The sequence below is a fragment of the Styela clava genome, chromosome 5 (assembly GCF_964204865.1).
Source record: "Styela clava chromosome 5, kaStyClav1.hap1.2, whole genome shotgun sequence".
In the NCBI taxonomy this organism is placed as follows: Eukaryota; Metazoa; Chordata; class Ascidiacea; order Stolidobranchia; family Styelidae; genus Styela; species Styela clava.
This window is the reverse complement of record NC_135254.1, coordinates 8,387,318-8,409,210: the sequence shown is the minus strand read 5'-3', so window position 1 is coordinate 8,409,210 and position 21,893 is coordinate 8,387,318. Positions and strand designations below refer to the sequence as shown.

Sequence of the window (21,893 nt, the reverse complement as noted above, 5' to 3'; positions counted from 1 at the left end):
ATAAAACGAAGAAATTATGCCTGACGACGTGAAGGGACGTCCATTTTGAAGGTTCAAAACGCGGTCAACAGCTGCGTCATCCAGGTATATGTTCTCAATCATCGGAACAAAGTCAAGATAAGCTTGTTCTAGGCCCAAATGGGGTTTAAATCCAATTGTTCTGTTCTGTCGGCAGAGTCCGCAACTGCTCGCTTCGCTCCAGAGGTGTATGTACCAATATGGAGGTAACTAATTTTTTTCGCCTACTTTACATCAAATTGTATAAAGGTACTGAAACTTATGGGCAGGGGATATATTTACTTGACCAGCACAGGCAGCCCCCGAACTTGTAATAGAACTAAAATATTCTCAGTTCAACGGGAAAGCTAAAGGAAAATCGGAATCAAAATATGGCCTGACCCTAACCCTAGTCCATATACTACGGGAGTATCTGCATCGCAACACTTTTGAAACTATTTGTTATCATCGATTTCCAAGCGCCCACTCAAAAACAGCAGAATTTCTTTAGAGCAAAACGTTGGAGCCTCAAGAAATCAACATGATTATAGTTAATCAAATACTTTAAAGTAGATGGCAGTAGAATCAATTGATAGAAGTTCGAATATACTAAATCCGAAATCCTCTATTTAAGCTGGAAACAAAAGAAACGTTTGCTCTTTTATTTTTCATTTTAATATTCACAATCGAATAAATAGCATAAAAATTAATTAATATATCTGTAAAGAATAAATTATCAAAAAATAAAACTATACATATTGACATATTAAAAATTTTGTTCGTATGCAACTAAGTCAGAATTTGTTAATTTTTTTTTTTTTTTTCAAATTCAAATTTATGAATAGCAGGAGAAAAAGAAATCTAAAAATACCCAGGATTTGACTTTCCAAGTGAGTAAAATGTTTAGTATATAAAAGTAGAATATTGCATACTTTTGTAAAATTGGTAATTCGAATAAAAATTTCAGTGCCTAATAAATCATCCAGGCCTAATGGAACTGGAAGAGATGTACTTGATCATTTGTCAGTATTTGTGTGTAAGATTAGAAAACGTACTGCAAGTTTCGGTGTTTATTTTGATCGATTTTCAGGAAATTATATTGCAAAACTATTTAAAAAAATTTCAGGGATATTAATTAACTCCCTATTAATTTAGTTATGTCATGGTACAATTCTATATTGGTAATCCTATAACATTAAGAAGCACCCAATAGAAATCAGTTTTGTTGCTGAGTTAGCAAATATAAAGCGACTTAAAAATTCAAGAATAGGCGAGAGTTAAGTAAAGGAAAAACAGGTGAATCGGATCAAGTACACATGGTTAGCACATACGATGAAAAATTAAAAGTAAATTTTATTACAACTTTCACGAGATAGTTTAACCTTGATTGCCCTAAAATGGAACAGTTCAGCAGAGGAAAAATAAACATCACATTGTAAATTACATAAAACAATGGCGAATTTTAAAAAGAGAGAAAAAAGGTACATACTAAAAAGTATGGAACAATAGATGTTTGAAACTGAGTAGCAACGAAAAGTATGTAATTGATGCATAAGAATCATAGAAAATATACATCTGCTAATCAGTAGTACGATCGTATGCCACAGGTTACCAAAATGTCATATTTGTAGCATAATGTGTCAAAACTTTAATTTCAAAAGCTCGTATAGTTTTTGTATTGCAAAAATTTCTATCGGCACGGTGGTAATGGAAGAATAAGAGACGGAATATTCTAGCTCAGGAGTGGGCAAGGTTTTGGACCAGGGGCCGAAAATTTAGCCCACCTAGACTGGCGGGCCATGTAAGTGTAACGTAAAAAGTTACATTTCATAAACAATTTTTACACTGTTAACTAAATACAATCGCAATCTCAACAAATTCCCTGAGCTATTTTTCAGCTAAAACATCAAAATTTGGTTTTAGTTTGGTTGTGAAAGCATAAGGCTGGCCAGATTGAATGACTCCCGGGCTGGATTTGGCCCGCGGGTCGTAGTTTGCCTGTGTCAGTAGACTAACTGGTGCTTTTGACAAATTTGAGCTGATTTTGATGGTACAAAAGGTTGATCTCCAAATTATATCAAATTTAAACTATGTTTTTATTTATATTCTGTAAAAATATATTTGTGGTCTTATAACGATAAATAGTATTAAAAAAATGTGATCGCTTGAAATGTATATTACTTTAAAGGCACTCGTTACAACAATTTATTTCAACAATGTTGAAACCAGTATATTTCACAAGTCGGACGTTACCTTGCAATAATAAATTTCTTTTGTGTGTCACAATGAAGTACGAAATTAACCAAATTAGTTCGCATGAGCCTGATTGTTGTTCCACGATTTGTTTATGCTTCGAAAGTTGATTTTTTTCGTCGTAATTTAAGAAGTGAAAATCACACTTATTATATACTGTTCCTTACAAAAATATATAAAATAATAAAAACAGAGAAAGCGAATGCCTAAATAAAAGCGTTTGAATATTTCATTGTGTTTCGTCAGTGAATACCAATGCTTTGTTACATACTTAGCAAAAATGTTTGCCCAGACCAAGCAAAAAATATCATCATCAGGCGGCCACGAAGTTTGCCAAAAGTTTTCAGACAGCTTTGTTTAGTAGCCAATGAAATGTTGCAGTTACACATAATAATGTCCATATATTCAGTGTATATTGCTTGACTCATATATCCCAATGAAACGGAAACAAATTCGGTTAGAATATTTGTGCCGCGCTCATATTCTCTATTTTGAATGCCGTAATAACAAAATAGTGCATCCAACTTCCGGGTTCGTGAGTGATTTCCGGGTTCACAATTGAGATGACCTGTTCCAGTGAACCTCTGCGCCTGCATTTTAAATGCTTGTATTCAAATTCAGATTTTCAATTTTTTTTTAAATTATAATAAATTAAATTGATTTTTAAACGGACTGAATTTGATCCAAAGACAGATTTTCATCAATTAACCGGATAACAACGTATTGTTCAACTCCGTTATAAATACAAGTGGTCAGTGATGTGATTCAATATTTTAAGAAAAGTTCTGAGCGAGTCCCCTAAATCCCAGCACTGCAAGGGTAGTATAGCTATGATACTCTGAGATGCAATTTATATATTGGTTTCCTCTTTGTATATGTACACGAGGACCAGATTGAATCAGTCCTCCCTTCTTTTGACGCTAGCGGTAACCTAAAAAAAGTTCCGACGAAATTTTGGACAAAATATCAAATTTCATATAATTCATACGAAATTTAAAAATAAATAAAAGTATTAGCCTTTTAGAGAAAAAGTCCATCCTCAACCACTGAAAATTTTAAAGCAATTGGTTCAGTAATCAAAGAGAAAAGCGACTTTTTCTTAAATATGACAAAGAACAAGAACAACAACAAAAATACCAAACCGATCCGTAATTAGCTATGATTGAGCTACGTGTGGGTGGTGTTTTGAAAGCATCAAAATATATCAATTAGAGAAAATAAATTTAATTTCGGCAAAATTTCAGCTGATCTATTCCTACTCTTTGCAATAGCTGGAAGGTAAAACAACGAGTAAGCTAATTTTATTGAATTAATATACATGGTATGTTCTAAAGTACTAAACGAACGATGTTACCGAGATATGTGTCTGCCAAATCCCACAATTCCAATAGGTCGATTTCGTACTATTGGATTTCAATGAATAATCATTGTTTATGCAATACTGAGAGTGGCTCATTTATCCTATCGTAGGGGACACGGAAAATAGGGGACCTGCGTTTTGTTACAGTGGATTTTTTGATGCCTCCATTGTGCGTGAAAAAAATAGTCTTTCAGTTTTAGATAGATACATTTGCTGATTTAAGCTTTCTGTAGACATGCTTCAATTTCATCTTTGTTTCGCTATTCAGCCGTTGCATTTTGAACTGTGAGTGGTCCAGTCGCTCAACTGTGAAATAAATTTTGTAATGTCACACTAAAATCAAAAATCCCAAATTTGCGTTATGATAATACTTGAGTTGTGAATCGAATTGCAACCGGCCCAAGTCGTGAACACCAGATTTCGCTGATACGTGCTTCAATGTATCGTTATATGGAATGCTACCGTCGAAGTCAAACAGTTTCATTAATTCTATTATATTGGATTAGGTCATTTCTGCTCTATTACTTAATTAGATAATTTAAAAATGTGTAAATGCCTTAACAACTTGCAATTAATGCTTTAATGAACGATGTAAATTCAGTTGAAAAAGGTTTTATTTGGTAGGAGCCGAACACGTAAATACAGCTATTGAAATTGCCTTTATCGTGAAAGTCTGATTTAATATAATTGGGTCAAAATTTTTCGAGAGTTTTTCTTTACTTCAAATCGAAAAACGGTTAAGATAAATAAATGGAAATTCACATACCTGACATTTCTTACTGCAATACCAAACTTTCCGACACCCAGAGCAAAGAAAGAATGCTTTTTCTCGGCATTTCACACAAACCTCGCCGACAGCTTCAGGAATTGAAGGGTGAGATGAGTCTAAAAATGTTAAAAATGCAATTTGTAAACAAAATTTAGGAAAATAATTGTTTGAATGGAATTTCAAGAAGAAGAAGAATATTGATACTTTTTTTTCATCTATTTCATGCTTTTGCTGTTTTGAAAAAAATTAAAAAAATTTGAACTGAAACTAAATTCGGCGGAATTACTCTGGATAGAATATTCTATGTAAGTCATTTCAGGTTTGTATAACGTTTTCTTTATTCATTCCACGTTTTTGTATTCCTATCCCTTCAAATAACGCCTGGACATTTAGTGCGATTAAATTGCAGGACGGAGATTCATGGCATATCATTGTGTGTTACAATTCTGTGCTCAAATTCAAATGCTTGACTTGTTTCAAAATGGATCAGCTTAAAGAATTGGAATTCTAGAAATTTAGTACTAGAAGACAAAACCACAAGCCCAACACCATAGATCGTGGAATAAACGCCATCAAGATAGCAAAATTGAGTAAATCTTGCCGGATTACAAAATAATAGTTGTCTCAGGTAGCTTCATACCCATAAGTGGCTGCCGCAATCGTGCAATGTCGTAAGAAGTGCCACAATTTGTTTTTACTAAAAGACATATTATATAAATTTAAATATCTACTCAAAGAGTTACGATCAGCCTTTTATATCCACGTGCAATAACCAGAGAGCCTATTCTCCATACTTATATAATAGAAAATAATTGACAACGACATTAAAATTACCTCTGGAAAATCTTGCAGCTGTCATTTGGCTCATTGCAGATGACATCCATTGTTTAGGAGTTTGTTGTGGATTTGTTCGATTCTTTGATAATGGAGGATGAAAACTATGTGATCGTCGTGCTTTGAGGGCATCATCTCGAGTAACATGCGAAACGGGAGTATTGGAACTGATCAGCTTTAAATTGGAATTGATATCATCCTCGATTATGATTGGTTCATCCAGTTTTGTTTTCGTTTCGCCCCCATTTATTGTTAATCCACCATTTCGATAAACAGGTTGTGTTGGTTTGGACACGACTTGTCCTGGATGCCGTTGTCTGACTGTCTGATGTTGGATTTGTTGTGGTGCTTGTCTGACTGTCTGATGTTGGATTTGTTGTGGTGCTTGTCTGACTGTCTGATGTTGGATTTGTTGTGGTGCTTGTCTGACTGTCTGATGTTGGATTTGTTGTGGTGCACGGAACATATGATTCGCTGGTGCAGCAGTTGCTGTTAAAGACGCATTGGAGGAAAAAACTTGTGATGGGCCATACCCGGGGGGCCTATTCAAGGCTTGTTGTGGGGATGGAACACGAGCTTGGTATTGTGGATAACCGACTGGTCTCTGGCCGTACAATGGAGATCGCATTTGTTGAATTGGTGGTTGTTGCTGCGCTGGCCTTGAACGCATATATTGCGGAGGGAATTGTCCAAATTGGGTAGTTAGCGGTATTGACTGACGATACTGAGGCATCATGTGCGATGGCTTGGACGAAGCATGCTGAATGCGTGGAGGACTTATTTGAGATGGCTGTAATTGACGAGGGTGGCCCTGATGAAAATTTTCATTTTTAGCATAAGGAAACGGGTGATGTTTTGGGGGCAAGCTCTTCTGATTAGAGGGAATCTGACGCGGTATAGGAATTGGGAAAGACGAAGAACTGACAACCGTGTGTGTAGGCGAGGCCTTTGCTGGTTTCTCATGTTGCACTTTTATGAGTGCGTTTTTCAACCTCTCAAGTTCTTTTATCTTTTTATCAATCTCATTTTGCTGTTGTTTGATATATGGTCCAAGGTGATTAATATCATATTGGTCGTAGGCTTGTGCTACCAATTGCTGCGGAGTCATGTTGGGAATTCCAGAAACTTGTTTCTTTGTATGAAATTGAGAGTTCAGTTTTTGTGCCGAGTTGGCAGGAATAGGAATCTGAGAATTTGACTGAGAGTTGTGGGTATTTCTATTAACGCCAGGCGTGTAGTGAGAAGCAGGTACAGCTTGACGTGGTGGAAGGGTAGTTGCTTCAATTTTCTTACTCGGAGGAACCGGAGGCAAATGTGACGGTAACGTTGGAATACCCGGCCTCAACTCCAAACCACTTGCCCAGCTTCCATCCTTCCGGGATTTTGGTGAACTATGAACTGCGTTATTGTAATGGATGACCGAACCACCAGGTCCATTCACAGTTTGTTTTAAAGCTGGGGGATGGTCTGTTTTATATTGTAAGATTTTATTTCTATTAACTACATTTTTAGGCGATAAATTGTCTTCAATCCTTGTCCGTTTTACCTCATCGAGAGAACGTCTCACATCTCGCACTCTTTTTGGCGATGAAGAGAATAAATTTCCCTGAAATACAACACAAGATGTAAGTTACAAATAAATACACAATGAATTGCCTACAGGCATGTATAACACATGCGGGTAACCAGAAAGCTTCTGCCTTGTAACATTCTGGCAATAATAACGAATAACTAATACAGTTTAATTACTTCGGGTTTTGATTTTTGTGTTTTCAAAATTATCAAGACTATATTTCACATAGAAAATTATGGTACACAAAGGCTTCTGCTCAATCTGGTTAACAATAACGATTGTTGGCATTGATTTTTGTGTTTTCAAAATTGTCAAGACACGAAAGAAAATATTTTACATAGAAAATTACATATACAAAAATATTATATAACATTAAATCCAGCGTTTTCAAGAAAACAAAATAAAACAATTTAATAGTCCCATACCTGTGGATTAGTAGAGTCTAATGAAGCACATCTTTTCACTGGCGGACCATCGTCGGACTTGGTAGATTCGGGGCGTTTTAGGACGGTGTTCCTAGAAATGCCGGCAGGTGGATGTTGGTTTGGTTTTTCACTTGCACTTTCCGAAGGTGACGTGACATCGTCATCAATGATTATTACCTGCTCTTGAACTGGTTTTGTGATTTGAACTTGGGCCGGTTCTTCTTCTTTTTTGCTCACAATTTTAGAGACTGATAAATTTGCAGCCTTTTCATGGGACGAGCTAGTTTGGTTTTGGATATTTTCAGTCGATTTTTTAACAGATAAGTCTAATATTTTAGGTGATAACTGGGAGTTCGTTGATTTCAAAGACAAATCTAAAGGTTGATTGTCGGTCGCCGGATTTTCTATAGTTGTTTTTCTCAAATCTAACGCAAGTGAAACACAATTTGATATTTTAATATCATGATCCGTTTCTGGATTTTCATCTACTGCAACATCATCATTAGATTGCTCATTGACCGACTTTTTGGTATTATAGGTCAACCCGGAAGTGAAGTTTATTACTTCCGCGTTATTTTTAATGTTATGTATGGCATTTTTCAAATCCGATGGCATTTCCTTGTGAGAAGATGCAGAATTTTCATTGCCATTCCTCACTGGCATTGTTGTGTATACTTGGCATGTTTTGTGATGGTGCCCAACTATATCCATAGGTATAATACAACCTTTAGTTGTAATGCAATCTTTAGTCGCCTTGTCTATATTCCCATGTGATGATTGCTTTCCCGTGGCGTTGCCAACAATGAGGGAATCTATACATGAAGGTGCCAGGAGATCAGAACATGATCTGGATACAGCGGGGTTTTTATTTACACATTGTTCAACGGCAGGGCCAAGGGTGGCGTCGCCATTGCTGTTGCCATTATACGATTCTTCCTCGTCTATTATGCATAGAGGGGGTGGACTCGTTTCACCACGACAGGCCTCCAGGTTTGTTGGCGACATTTTTATCAAATGGTCAAATGGTTTCACTATGCCAACCATGAATGAACCTAAAACAAAAATGTACATGTTCAGCGATGCACTTGTATAGTATGTTTGACCCCAAGTTGATCAGATAATGTAATTCGGTACTCCCGTAGTTTGTGAACCAAGATGGCGAACACCGGAACGTAGTATGTGTATCGGTTTATTACGAGTTCGAGGACTAGCCAAGTGACTCTCGTAGTATTTGTACCTGAAATTATGCCCTATCTATAACCTGGTACACATACTACGTTCCAGTGTCCGCCATCTTGGTTCACATACCACGAGGGAAAAAGTAAAAAAAGTTTAGAATTTCGTATGACTTCCTGAGAGACATATTGTTATGGTGTTACAAACATTTACTGTAAAACGGTCATGTGAGACTCGTCGAAAGCTAAATTCCGGCTGATATTATTTCAACGCTTCCATTTTCCCTGAACTAATCAATTATCATTTGCGAATTCGCAACAGCATCGGTTTTAAGCATCTTCTTAATTTTGTCTAAATGTAATTGGCTTCACAATCTATATACAAAATGACACAAAACTAAATAACACATCTTAGCAGATACAATTCCTGCATTCTATAATATGAAATGAATAATTTTTATTGAATATGCATATGTGACAAAATGATTTCTCTTTATAAGTTTAAATATTCGAGACCCTCTGGGCAACAAAAGTACAATTTTTGTTACATTTTTCGAACTGAAACTGATTTTTAAAAGCAATAATACCATCACTGTATCACATATTCAGTTTTCTTTTCATACCTTTCACTCCAGTCGACGCAGGTTTCAAATTTTCTGAATTCGTTTGAGAGTCAACGTCCCTGCTTTTATCCGGATCGCTGTTGTTCGCTGGATCGTTGTTTTTTAAATCTCCACCCTCTGCTGAATTGCCAACCTTGTACTGATCTTTGACAGTAGTAGGTATACTCGGATTGGTGGCGGGTTCTAATCCTGCACTTTGTTCTCCCGCATTCGACTCTTGAATTTGGTTGTTGTTCAATGGCTTGTCGTCCTCTGCCTGTCATTTCAATAAAATATTATGTAACGATCGTGTAACGATTCCCAACCAGAGGGGAGGGTTTGATTTTGTTGTCTTGGGGTGGAAATATTACTTCGTATTTGGTGTTTTATACCTAATACTCATTTGAAATTTAGTATACTTGTAATATATATTCATGGAAACATGAACTATTCCCTATTCAAATTATGCGAAAGCCAGAGTGCGTTTTGCGCGTATCGTATCACTAGTTTATGACCCTATAATGCTTAGTGAAGGACGAAAAATGAGATTCAACGTAGGCAAAAGAGAAATTTATCAAAAAAGAATAGGAAATACTGAGTGACCAGTATTAAAAAAACAATTGACCATCAGGTATATCATTGTTTACATTTTGTTTTCATAAGTATTCCGTAAATAAAAACTGGACTCTCAAGCTGGGGGAGGCAAAATCTTTGGCGCTCCAGAAGTGTATGTACCAATATGGAGTTAACTAATTTTGTTCGCCTATATTTTACATCGGGTTGTGTGAAGGGAATGGAACATATTGGCAGGGGGTATATTCATTGGCTAACACAGACAGTCTCCGAACTTAAAAAAAGAACTAAAATATATGCTCAGTTTATCGAAAAATCAGAATTAAATTATGGCCTAACCCTAACCTGGTACATATACTTCGGGAGTACCAAATCTTCTACAGACTTAACGTTGCGCAGGAATTGTTAATAGTTGACATAATGCATCATGCATTCAGGAAGACTTTCTTAACTGTATAAAAAAACATTTCCTAACCTTAATTTTGTTTTCCTTGATTAGATGTTTGACGAGCCAGTTATGATTTGGTAATTCCATTGCCAATCGCATAGCAGTATCTTCGCCGTCCAATGTGTCTTCAGTTCCCGCAGAAATTCCAGCGCGTCCTCGATCTAATAAACATTAAGATGCTACATCATATACAACTTAATACTGAATAATGGGAGTAAAAATGGTAAAATAACATTCATGAATTTCAATTTTCTAGTCAAATATAAATGCCTTTCAGCAAGAGTATTCGATCAATGCTCTTCGATATCTGCTGCTTTAGTACTCTTGATGGCGCTCCAGAAGTGTGTGTACCAATGCGGATGTATCTAGTTTTGTTCGCCTATTTTACATCAAGTTGTGTAAAGGTACTGAAACCTATGGGCAGAGGGTATATTCACTTGGCTATCACAGACAGTCCCGAACTCGTAATAGAACTTAAAAAAGGAAAATCGGAATAAAATTATGGCCTAACGTGGTTCACACACTACCGGAGGACCCTCTTGGCGGTATGCCTTTATTACACTACACTAATAACATTGGGATTTATTAATGAAAAACTCTATTTTTATCATTCGCAAAAGCATTCGATTGCTTTAGGCTTCAGAACATAATAGCTAGCTTGAACACTACCACCCGCCATTCTCAGAAATACCAAATAAACTTTTAGTTTCGTTTTTTTGTGTGAACAGCGAGGATGTGAATTGAATATACATCATTGGTAATCTGAATTGTCCGGTACGTGGGAAGTAAAACTCATGATATAAATACCTTCGAAAAACATTCTAGCAAATTACACCGATCTAATTTTACCGAGGTATGAAAAAAGTACAATCGAAAAAAAATAACCTGCACAGCAACTATTCGACGTTTTACAGACAATAGGTAAAAACAATATTTTGAAATTTTGGTATGAATATAGCCGAGATCACGTATTTTAATGCAATAAAAATATTCCAAAAATGATACTAGAAATTTTCAAACACCTCTCACTACTGATTTTTCTCGCGTATTGGCTGTTGTTATTAAATGTTGATATTGTCAGGTGGGTCATATTGACACAATGAACCCTATAAACTAAGACCAGAAACTATTAAACTTTAACTATGGAGAAGTCCAAACAAAGTCAGGTGGAAAGTAGCTTAATATATATCACAATATCAGATTAAATCTATGCACTTAAATAGTTATGTGTATGATCTACAAAGAGTGTAATAACAGGGTACTCCTGTAGTATGCGAATCAAGATGGCGGACACCAGAACGTGGTATGTGTGCCAGATTAGAGTTGGGCCATAATTCCAGGTACAAATACTACGGGAGTCACTTGTCTAGTCCCGAACTCGTGTATAACTAAAATGAGATAAATTGGATTAAAATTATGGCCTAACCCTAACCTAATACTACGTTGCGGTGTCCGCCATCTTGGTTCGCATACTACAGGAGTACCAATAACTTTACTTCTAATCTATAACAATTCAACAATAATCTGCTGATACCAACACTGCCTCAAATTTCCCATAGATTGTCAATGTTATACTGTCATCTGTCACTTTTAGAAACAAATTGGCCTTAACTTAATACTTGACAAACTCAAAATTGCCCACTGAGGTTGTTTTGGCCTAGAAATGCCCTTGATTGTCAATGTTACACTGTCTATGAATGATCATATGACGAGATACTTGGATGTATTATCGTAACGAGAATGTCGGGTGTTTTATTAATATTTAACAAACTTGGTGTTCTAGAAATAACATCGCTGGTTGTTCAGTAAATTATATTTGCACAACATTCAATAATGATTATACTAATAATTCGACCGACATACAAATAAATAACTCTTCTAACTTGCACTAAAACACAATTATTTGAACTCGTTTCTCACTGAAGAAAGGAAGTGAATTTAAACCAATTAAATGACACAGCGTTACCACGAATTATTTGTGAAGTTTGCGCTAAATTTTGGAACATATTGACCTCAACATCATATTTAACAAACGCATAACACAAGGACATCCGACAGTGCACTCTGAATATGATATTCGGGAAGGAAAATCGCTATTATTTTAGCGACATTGACAGATCACACAACTAATATGTAATATGAACATTGCTGTCCTCGGCGGTGTGGCGCATCGTGCTACGCGTCAGAAATATGCTCATCATCGCACCTCTAATCACCCCGCGTGGATTGGCATGCGGGGTTAATTACGTGCGAGAGGATTGCTTCCTCCACCATCAAGTCCATGCATATGAAAACAAATAACTGGCTAACTAATCCCATATTCGACACGGACTGGACGAGAGGCCGTGCAAGCCCATGGGCTTTCCTCTCCCCCGGGATAAATATGTAAATCATCCTTTTCCTCCTCCTCTAGACTACACGAGGACGAAATGAGACAAAAATGCGCTTAATTGAATGCCGGTGATTAGTTAGCCCATTAGGTAATAAAATAATGAAATATTTTGATAGATTATTAAGTAACAATTACTAAGAATAAAATCGTGAAACTTCCACCAGAATATTCAAAAAAATGAGAAGCTGCTTAGCGAAGAATTAACCAATAAAAATGTTATATTATGTTTTCGTTTGCAGGACTTGGGAGCTGCTATGACAACATAATGGCTCCGGAGCCATTGTCGCTCAGGTCCCAGGTTCAGAACATTTTTGGCCTCGGATTTGAGCTTCTTCGCCGTCTCCAAAGCTATTGAGGTTTCTAAGGGTGGCCACTACCATGCATGCTTCAGCCCCGACTTCACGCAAAATATCGCGGCTCCGATTTCCACTTCGGCTCCCCAAACCTCCCCGTCTGGGATGAAAAATGTATTCCACAAAGGCAAAAATTCCCTTTTTAGAAATATTATTCAATATTTACGCCTGTCAATCTGGTTGCATACTCATAACCGTGGGTGGCCGCATCGTTGTATTCAGTCAATTAATGAAATCTTTTACTTTTGAGTTATGTTATTCTTGATTATATAACATAATGTATGATTTAACAAAACAATAAATCTCCCTACATACGCATCTATCTCATTTTAAGACACTCTACTAACGACCCATAAAAACCCATAGAAAAATTCTCTACGCTGAAACTGATGTTCTCAATTTTTAGAGCATATGGTCGGAGCCAAAGCCGGAATTTTCAGTTTACAGAAGAATGTACTACAATGCAAAGGAATTTTTGATTTTCTTTTGAAAAAATTCAGGCTTTTTTCACAAATACGATTATCGAACTTTATATGTATATATGTAATATTAACACACAATTTGCAAGTCAAATATATATAACTATAAAGAAGAGCACTATTGCGTTGCATTGACACACAAGTTAAAAATCAAAATGTATAACCGGCACCTCCGGATATCCGGACCTACATCGTCGGCTTCGGTATCACATAACGTTTGATACATTCTTTTGTGTAAGTGGGCCTGGGATGACTCATGAAATAAACGAGTATAGCAGTACCATAGGTTAGCAAACTTGCAAAGTATTCCTGATTCCACGCGTCATTCCGACAAGTGATAAGCTCCATATAAAAATATAGAACTATACAGAGTGTCCATAAAGTCCCTTTACAATTTCAATTTTGTTATGAATTCAGTTCTCGGTACTCCTGAAGTATGCGCACTAAGATGTCGCATAACCTGAACCCTAACCTGGTGCACAACCCGAGTTCAGGTTGTGCGCCATCTTGGTGCGCATACTTCAGGAGTTCCCAGTTCTCAATATACCCTAACCAGGGCATTATTGCCAACGGAAAAATTCATATCGATGATAAATGAAGCACAACCGGTGTTAGCAAAACGATTTAATTTGCAAATTAAATAGTTTTGCTACGTTCATACAGTTCAAAATAGCCCGTTAACAAAAATACTAAGATGAGTTTTCCGTATATCACAATCTTGGGCGCCAAGTATGTGTACCAATATGAAGGTAACTTATTTTGTTCGCCTATTTTACATCAAGTTGGGTGAAGGGTGAAACCTACGGGCAGGGGGTATATTCACTTGGCTAACACAGACAGTCCCCGAACTCCCACTAGAACTAAAATAAAGAAAATCGGAATAAAATTGTGGCCTAACTCAGAACTGGTACACACACTACGTGAATACCCAATTTTAACTTCGCCATCTGCAAGACTTTCTGTTAATATACTGTTTGCATTTGAAATATAATATTAATCGTATGGTAATTATGACTATGCAATCCCATACGCTCAAATATCAAATAAATCCAAACCATCTGGTGAAGTATATATATTCAAACATTGACCTGAGATGATGTGCCCCGTCGTCGCCCATCTATAATACAACATTGAAGTATATCTTTCCGGTCGTTATACCGAACAATGAAGCATAATTGTCCCTTCAATAGCAGTAGGACATTATGGCAGGATTCATTAATTAATCCCGTTTAATGTATTGAAACTCTACACGAAGGCTGCACATACGAGCGCTTGCTCAGTATTAATTTACATGCATTATACAACGAACAGCTTTTACCAGATTTGTTACATTGTTAGAAGTAAAGAATGCATTAAAATTCATTTTGTAACTATACAACCTCAATTATTCATTTCCTATCGTTCTAATACCTATGTGCAGTGGTTTTCAAAATTTTGAGCCGCGCCCCCTTTTTAGAATTTGTCAGTCTCGCGCCCCACCTCAAAAATAAATAGCAAAAAATAAGCCACAAATAACAGATAGTAAGGCGAAAGTACATTTCGTGGATGGAACGTAAATAATGAAATAAATAGAAAGTTTTCAAAAACAAGCAAAATTCGTTGTTATTTTCATTAGGGTAGTTGTTTTTAGCTGACAAAATAAGAAATGTAAATATCCAAAAGGAGGCGGGCAAGATCAAATCTAACAAATATTTTTTTAATTAGCTCCACCCCCACTCAAAAAATTGTCCACGACCGCTTGTGGGGCACACCCCACCGTTTAATAACCACTGACCTAGTGGTTCTCCAACTTAACTCATCGCTTGTAATAAATGAAAACATTGTGACCAAACAAAGTTCTTTCTGGTAAGACAGACATACTTTTGGGGTAATCGCTTCATAACCATGAGCCGAACCTTTAGCAATGAATCATATTGCAAAATCTTAACGGGGGCTAGCAGTCACAAAATTTGCGAAGAAGTCACATTTCATTTTGAAATAATGTCACAAAATTAAAATCAGAATATAAGCCTTTTCTCCTAGGTCTACCCAATGCCCAGCTTATCCCAGAAACAAACCTTTGAATTGGAATCATATAGTCAAATTGAGCAAGTAATTTTCACAAAAATCGACAATAGCTTAACCGTATAAAAGCCTTATCGATGCAACACAGTTCCGCTCTTCAAATTAACTTTGTGAGTATGTTGCATCGCAGACGGAACCACTTGCTTATTTAAAAAATACTCATCCGTAGTCATTGACTAAATTCAACATATCAATGTTAGTAATTGTTGCAAAGTATACTTGTGCCTTGGAATCCAATTAATATATATTTACCCATGCTGTTTCGTACATGGCCGACTCATATACTAAATGTCTTCTTAGACCCTGTGTTGTTCATGCTTATATCTAGACCTGTAACTAAAGAGTATGCAAAGAGTGTGCCTAAACAATTGTAGCTCCTATTCTGTTACTGAGACTGAAGTAAGCAGAAAAGAAAAGTGACTGACATGGAACGTCGTGTCGACAACGCGAATTTATTGTTTATGTATTGTCGCAAATCGGCCGTTTATTTTGACAAAACGGCACGAAAACGGTATGAATTGATCCGAAGTCTCTGCAGCAGGAGCATGATGTAGAACTTGAAGGTTTGCAGACCTTTTTTCAAATCAATCCTAAGACTTGCCCTAAATTCAGCTCAACAAACAAGAACCTAACTCGACAAGCCGGCTTAGCTTACAAAAATAAATTTTATTTTACCATGTCCAACTCCTATATACCTTTAAGTGTACAAATTTTAACCTGAAACAAATCACCATATCCTGACTTGATTATCTTCCTGCTATCTAACTATTCAGATTACAGAACCTTCTACTGTAAAATAAAAGGGATATTTCTTCCCATTCTCGTGCAATATGCTAATAGCCACGTATTGCAATTTAAGTAAACATTTAAGGTCTTACAAAAATATTAAATATATCATGTGAAACACACATAACTCCCGAAACGTGAAAAAACCATGTATACGGACAAATCATGATATAAAAATATTGCTACATTATTATAATTTTTAATTCTGAGCAAAGACGAGGTACTGACATTATCAGCTAATACACGATACAAATCTCATTAAGATGAACAAGAGCAGATAGTGAGGCGAAAGCGTATGTTTTATTAAAAAACGCGTTGAAAATACGTGGACGGAACGTAAATAATGGAATAAATGAAATTTTGCAAGATCAAATCCAGCAAATATTTTTAATTAGCTTCACGCCCCCTCAAAAAATTGTCTATAGGTCCCACCGTTTAAGAACCACCGCGTCTAATATAAGCTAATAATTTGACATGCAGTATAGATATAATTTAGTTCTGCTTGACAATTTTCGAAGCATTTAACATTACGTTTTAAGCAAAACAGAAAACAAACTGTTTGTTTCTTTCACTTCACTAGCGTATCCATCGCTCAATTCTCCCGGAAGCATTTTATGAAAGCGCGAATAAACTCAGGACTCGCTAAATTAACAACATCCCTCTATGAATTTCCCTGTTAAATAGCATACATCATATTAAACAACGCTGCGTAATTAAACATAAAACAATACGTGAGAGATGAATTTCAGAATATTGACAATGCCCTTACAAGCTCCTTAGCAATACAGTGTTGTGCATAACATATATTTACTCAAACAATGCATCAGTGCCACCAAGAGGGCGTCTCGGGTTAGGTTGATAATAGATATACCTTTGCCTACTCAAAGCGTTTGTTGACATTGCCTTCTGCGAATCCCTAATATAAACAGTAAGCTGTTGACATAACACGTACGAATTACACGTTTTTTAATGCAACATGTCGAAAAATGTAGCAATCTTATCACGAGGTTAAAGAAATTACCAACTTCGTAAAATTTACGTTTGTTAAACGTTTATTTTAAACGTGTAATGAATTTCGAATGCTACAATACATTTGAGTTTGCAATCGATAATAAAATTGGGATAGTAAACTTCCTAACAAGTTCACCAATTTACATTTTATCCTCAAAGAGTTAGTTATTTAACGATATATATATAAATCTGCCTCTAACTTCCCAAAAAACTCAATTATTTTATTTCTTTATAGGTAAATGAACAAAGCGAATACTCGAAAATACAAAGAATATGAATGCTAATTTATCGGTCACTGGTAAAGTGTTCTAATACGATAAGCTACTAGAGTATTTTTGTTAAAATGCTTTTGTCGCAACATTTATGTTACATAGAAATCCAATCGTTGTATACTACTTTTGATAATACATATTTGAATCCGAACATATCAGTTCATTGCTGGTAAACTTCTTTTTTAAAGATTATAAAATATTCGCCTCAAATATTATACCCAGTGTTCTCGGTATTTTATTTGACTTCGAAAGGGTTATATCTTTCTCGCTTCGTATTCAACTCACCAATACGTTTCGTAACGATCTTAACATTAAAGTATTTAGTTAAATGATATTTTTGGTGATAATATTCATAATATTATGTGCTGATGAACATCGAAACAAACATAGTCCCGTGACAAGTTTATGGAAATTGTTATGCAGAATAGAGGAAAGGGCAGAAGCGGGATGGGACATGGAAGAAAAGATAACGTGGGTAAGAGGACTAAGAGGATCCCACAAAAAGTATCACTCTTTACAAGAAATGATGAAGCTCCAATTGTTTGAATGAACAGTCTAACATGAAGTTCGCTCAAACCCAGGGGTGGGCAAGTTTTTAGACCGCGGGCAAAAAATTTCGCCCACCTAGACCGGCGGGCCATGTGAATGTGGCGTACAAAGTACATTTTATGAATAATTCTTACAGTGTTACAAATGCAAAAATGAAAAACAATAGGCCTCGTGCCAAAACTAAATTTAATTGCAATCTCAACAAATTCATTAGCTATTTTTTTTTTATCTAAGACATCAATATTTAGTTTCAGTTAGGTTGTGGCAGCATCGGGCGGGCCAGATTGAATTACCCCACGAGCCGGATTTGGCCCGCGGGCCGTAATTTGTCCACCCCTGCTCCAACTCATGGACAGTGAGTAATATTATCACTACCTTTGTACTTTTAATGCACCAATGATCTATTCGCAACAAGCATGGCTATTTAATTTTGCTACACAATATATTAATGTGATTCACATGCCATATTTTTGGTCCATGCGCAGCGGCTGCAAGTTTATTTAATGCAAATTGGGCATTTACGTCAAATTCGAAACATTCCAATGACTAACTAAGTTGAATATTACAAATGGCATGAATAACAAGCATCAAGGATCACTGCTAACAATAATGATGATAACATTTAATAATAAAATAAATAAAAACTAAATCGAAAATGAATATGTATGGAAAATAATTTTCCATTATATTGGTGAAATTATCTCTATTTTCGAGTTCACTGCCCAATAAATGCATATAAAATTGTTTTAAAATTTTTATCAACGAAAAGAGAAAGGGTTTGACAATTGAGATCAAAGTGGAGTTCGTGGTTTCAGCAATATATTTTCAATTTGAGTACAATCGGTAAAATGAATTTTTTTGGGAGAAGGGTTTGCGATCGTATCATGCCACATTTAGAATCTACAAACTTTCGAATAAAAAATAAATTCTATCACGACTGGCAAATTCGTGGGGATATATCGAATTCATTGAAGTGTCAACTATGATCAACTTCAGCCATTTTGACTTTTCTTCAGATTCTACGGCGTCTCTAAAAAAACTATACATTAATCACTCCATATATGACATGGACAAGCTACAGCCCGCAGGCCAAATCCGGCCCACTGAGTACTTCAATCTGGTCCACCTATTGCTGCCACAACCAAACTAAAACTAAATTTCGATGTTTTAAATAAAGAATAGCTCGATGAATTTGTTGAGATTGCGATTAAATTTATTTTTAGCGCAAGGCTTATTGTTTTCCACTTCTGATTTTATAAAACTGTAAATATTGTTCATAAAATGTAACTTTTTACGTCACACTTACGTGGCCCGCCAGTCTAGGTGGGCAAAATTTTTGGCCCCTGGTCAAAAAACCTTGCCCACCCCTGTCTATATTATATACTTCCGAGTTGCATGTTATTTTTTTTCATTGTGTATCTACTGAGGGATAATTGATATTTTCAAAAATTTGCACTCAGCGGAGAAATTGAAACATAATTTGTTATGATCTTTTTATTTTGGTTCGATAAGCATGTCATAACAATATCCCTGCAATAGTGAAAATGAAATGTGTAGTCTTACAAGATGAAAGTAATTTTAATAAATATAAAAAAGCATTATCGTTTGTGTGGTCATAACTGCAATTTTCTAAGATGACATCACTGTATGCTCGGCAGTGTCTCAAAAACGTCGTGCCCCCCTCACTCCACACTTGTCGCACTGTTCTGAGTTAGGATATATACGAAATAGTAAATATATGAAAATGGTTATGGAAAGTATATGAATGATTCTATGTTATGTGTTAAGATGTTTTTGATTAAAAATTTTGTAGATAATTTTGATTAATGTTTATGAAAATTTTGCGAAATAGATGCAAGTCTGTCGGCTCCAACGTCATAGAGGTCATTTGAAACATACTCTAAATCTGGAGCAGACATTGGCAAAGTACGCCTCGCGGGCCAAATCCGACCCGTTGGTTAATTCAATCTGGCCCGCCTGGTGCTACCCCAACCGAAAATCAAATGTTGATGTTTCGGCTAAAATAGCTCAAGGAATTTGTTGTGATTGCGGTTGAATTTAGGGTTTTGGCACGGGGCTTATTGTACTACACCTTTGCTTTGTAACACTGTAAATATTGTTCATAATATGTAGTCACACTTACATGGCCCGCCAATCTTTTCCAAAGTTTGGCCCCTGGTTCAAAAACTTTGCCCACCCCTGATCTAGAGAGAACTCAGAGTAATATATGTCCGAAACTTTTGGGTTTACTTATACACAAGCAAAGTTAAACACAAACAAAATTAAATAATTATTGTTTTCATTTCCGTGGAAGTACCGGTAATTTAAAACGAAGGGTTCTGTTTTTCACGGGTCACTGAGTACACCAATTTGTTTTTCAAAAAATGTTTTTTCATTTCATAGAAAAAATCAAATTTCAAAATATGCTAGCAATGAACCTAAAAACTAGACAAACTTCCTTGAATGTTTGCTACAACTCCTTTATATTTCTTGAAATTCAATAGTTTGTGAAAGACAATTTCCGAAACTAATTAATCCAGGGGTTATACCAAGTACCAAGAGAAAGAATTAAATGAAAATTGAATAGAGTTAAGTTTTGTTCAAAATGTTCCTGGAAAACTAAGGACCTACAATGATAAATACATTTATATATTGCGTGCCGCGGTTATGAAATTAATTCATAGAAATGCTGAAATTTCAGTTAACTGTACATCTTTGTTGAAAAGCCAACCAAATATATTTCCCTTTCCTGATGCCGCATGAACTAAATTAGAAGTATCACATAATTCATGTTACCAATGGCTAAGTGAAAGGGCCGACAAATTTTTGTCTCTCGCGGGCCAAAATTAAAGGTTGCAAGTCATGGCGGGCCGCACATATTTTTAAAAAGGTAAAAATCGAACGGATGGCCGATGAATCACAATTTTTTTCACAGAGATCAGAAGTTGAAATTTTATATTTCAAACAGGACGCGAAGACTGCGACAACTCGTGAACTCAACTCAGTCGTCCATTTTTACAAATGATATTTAATGTGACACTTGTTGTTGCATCACGCTTGATGTTTATTTGACATCAGGCGGGCACACTGGATGAGGTCAAAATTAGAACTATTTCTAAATGGGCATCACTAATCCGAGTTCTCAGTTCAGATTGTTCCTTGTAATGTTCATTTTCAAAAATAATTGTTCGAACGCATACGTACTTCCAAAAATCGATTTGAATTTTTTTGCATGGTTTATCAAATTTGGATAGAGAATTCCTTCAAGATACTTCTTATAAAAATCAAGCAGTGATACATCTCTCGTATATTATGTGGATTTTATTTCCCTACTGCATTGCATCTAAAGAAGCTCCATTCAAATATTTTCTCAGCCATTGAATCCAATGCACTCAGTATCAACTTTTCTGCGTGTTGCCATTTGTCTAGGTATAATTAAATTATAACCTCGTTAAACAAGTAGCTGTTCACCAAGTTTTTCGGTCATAATTTAATCTACACCTGTCTCCCAATAAAATCTGTTACGTAATGAATATAATCTAACTCCTCGAGCGTGGGTTATAAAATTAATTCATCGTCAAAACTGCGTTTTGTCGCTACAATTCAGTAAAGCGTCGCGGGCCGGTTCATTCTACTACGCGGGCGGATCTGGCCCCCGGGGCCGTAGGTTGCCGACCCCCGGGCTAAGTTATCAAAGATCAGCATGATATGTTGAAATTCTCCAAAAGTAAACAAATACCTTTTTTCTTCTTTTTCCGAGGCTTTTTCTTTTTTATTGTTTCGTCATCGACTGTTTTACTTGTGACGGAACAGTCAATATCTTTATCAGCAGCAGAAGATTGTGACGCAGCTTCGGCGGGAACATCTAAATATAAAATACAAGTCTTATACTAAATTAGCCACAGGAAATTTTAAATAGTATTTAAATAAATAAATTTCTGAAGCAAATATTTTCACAGGACTCATGCGTTTATTATT

The 21,893-nt window shown here is 35.9% G+C and overlaps 1 protein-coding gene across 1 annotated transcript in view; it reads right to left on the bottom strand.

The window, feature by feature from the left end:
- Window positions 1-649: 649 nt before the first annotated feature.
- LOC120343807 (uncharacterized) overlaps window positions 650-21,893 on the bottom strand; it is a 29,170-nt gene continuing 7,926 nt past the window's right edge. Inside the window, exons 5-11 of the mRNA XM_039412824.2 lie at window positions 21,655-21,780; window positions 10,037-10,170; window positions 9,010-9,265; window positions 7,212-8,263; window positions 5,214-6,819; window positions 4,377-4,495; window positions 650-3,916 (exon numbers count right to left, since the gene is read on the bottom strand). Of these exons, the coding sequence (XP_039268758.2) occupies window positions 3,875-3,916; window positions 4,377-4,495; window positions 5,214-6,819; window positions 7,212-8,263; window positions 9,010-9,265; window positions 10,037-10,170; window positions 21,655-21,780 (3,335 nt within the window). The 3' untranslated portion in view covers window positions 650-3,874. The remainder of the gene's footprint in view (window positions 3,917-4,376; window positions 4,496-5,213; window positions 6,820-7,211; window positions 8,264-9,009; window positions 9,266-10,036; window positions 10,171-21,654; window positions 21,781-21,893) is intronic.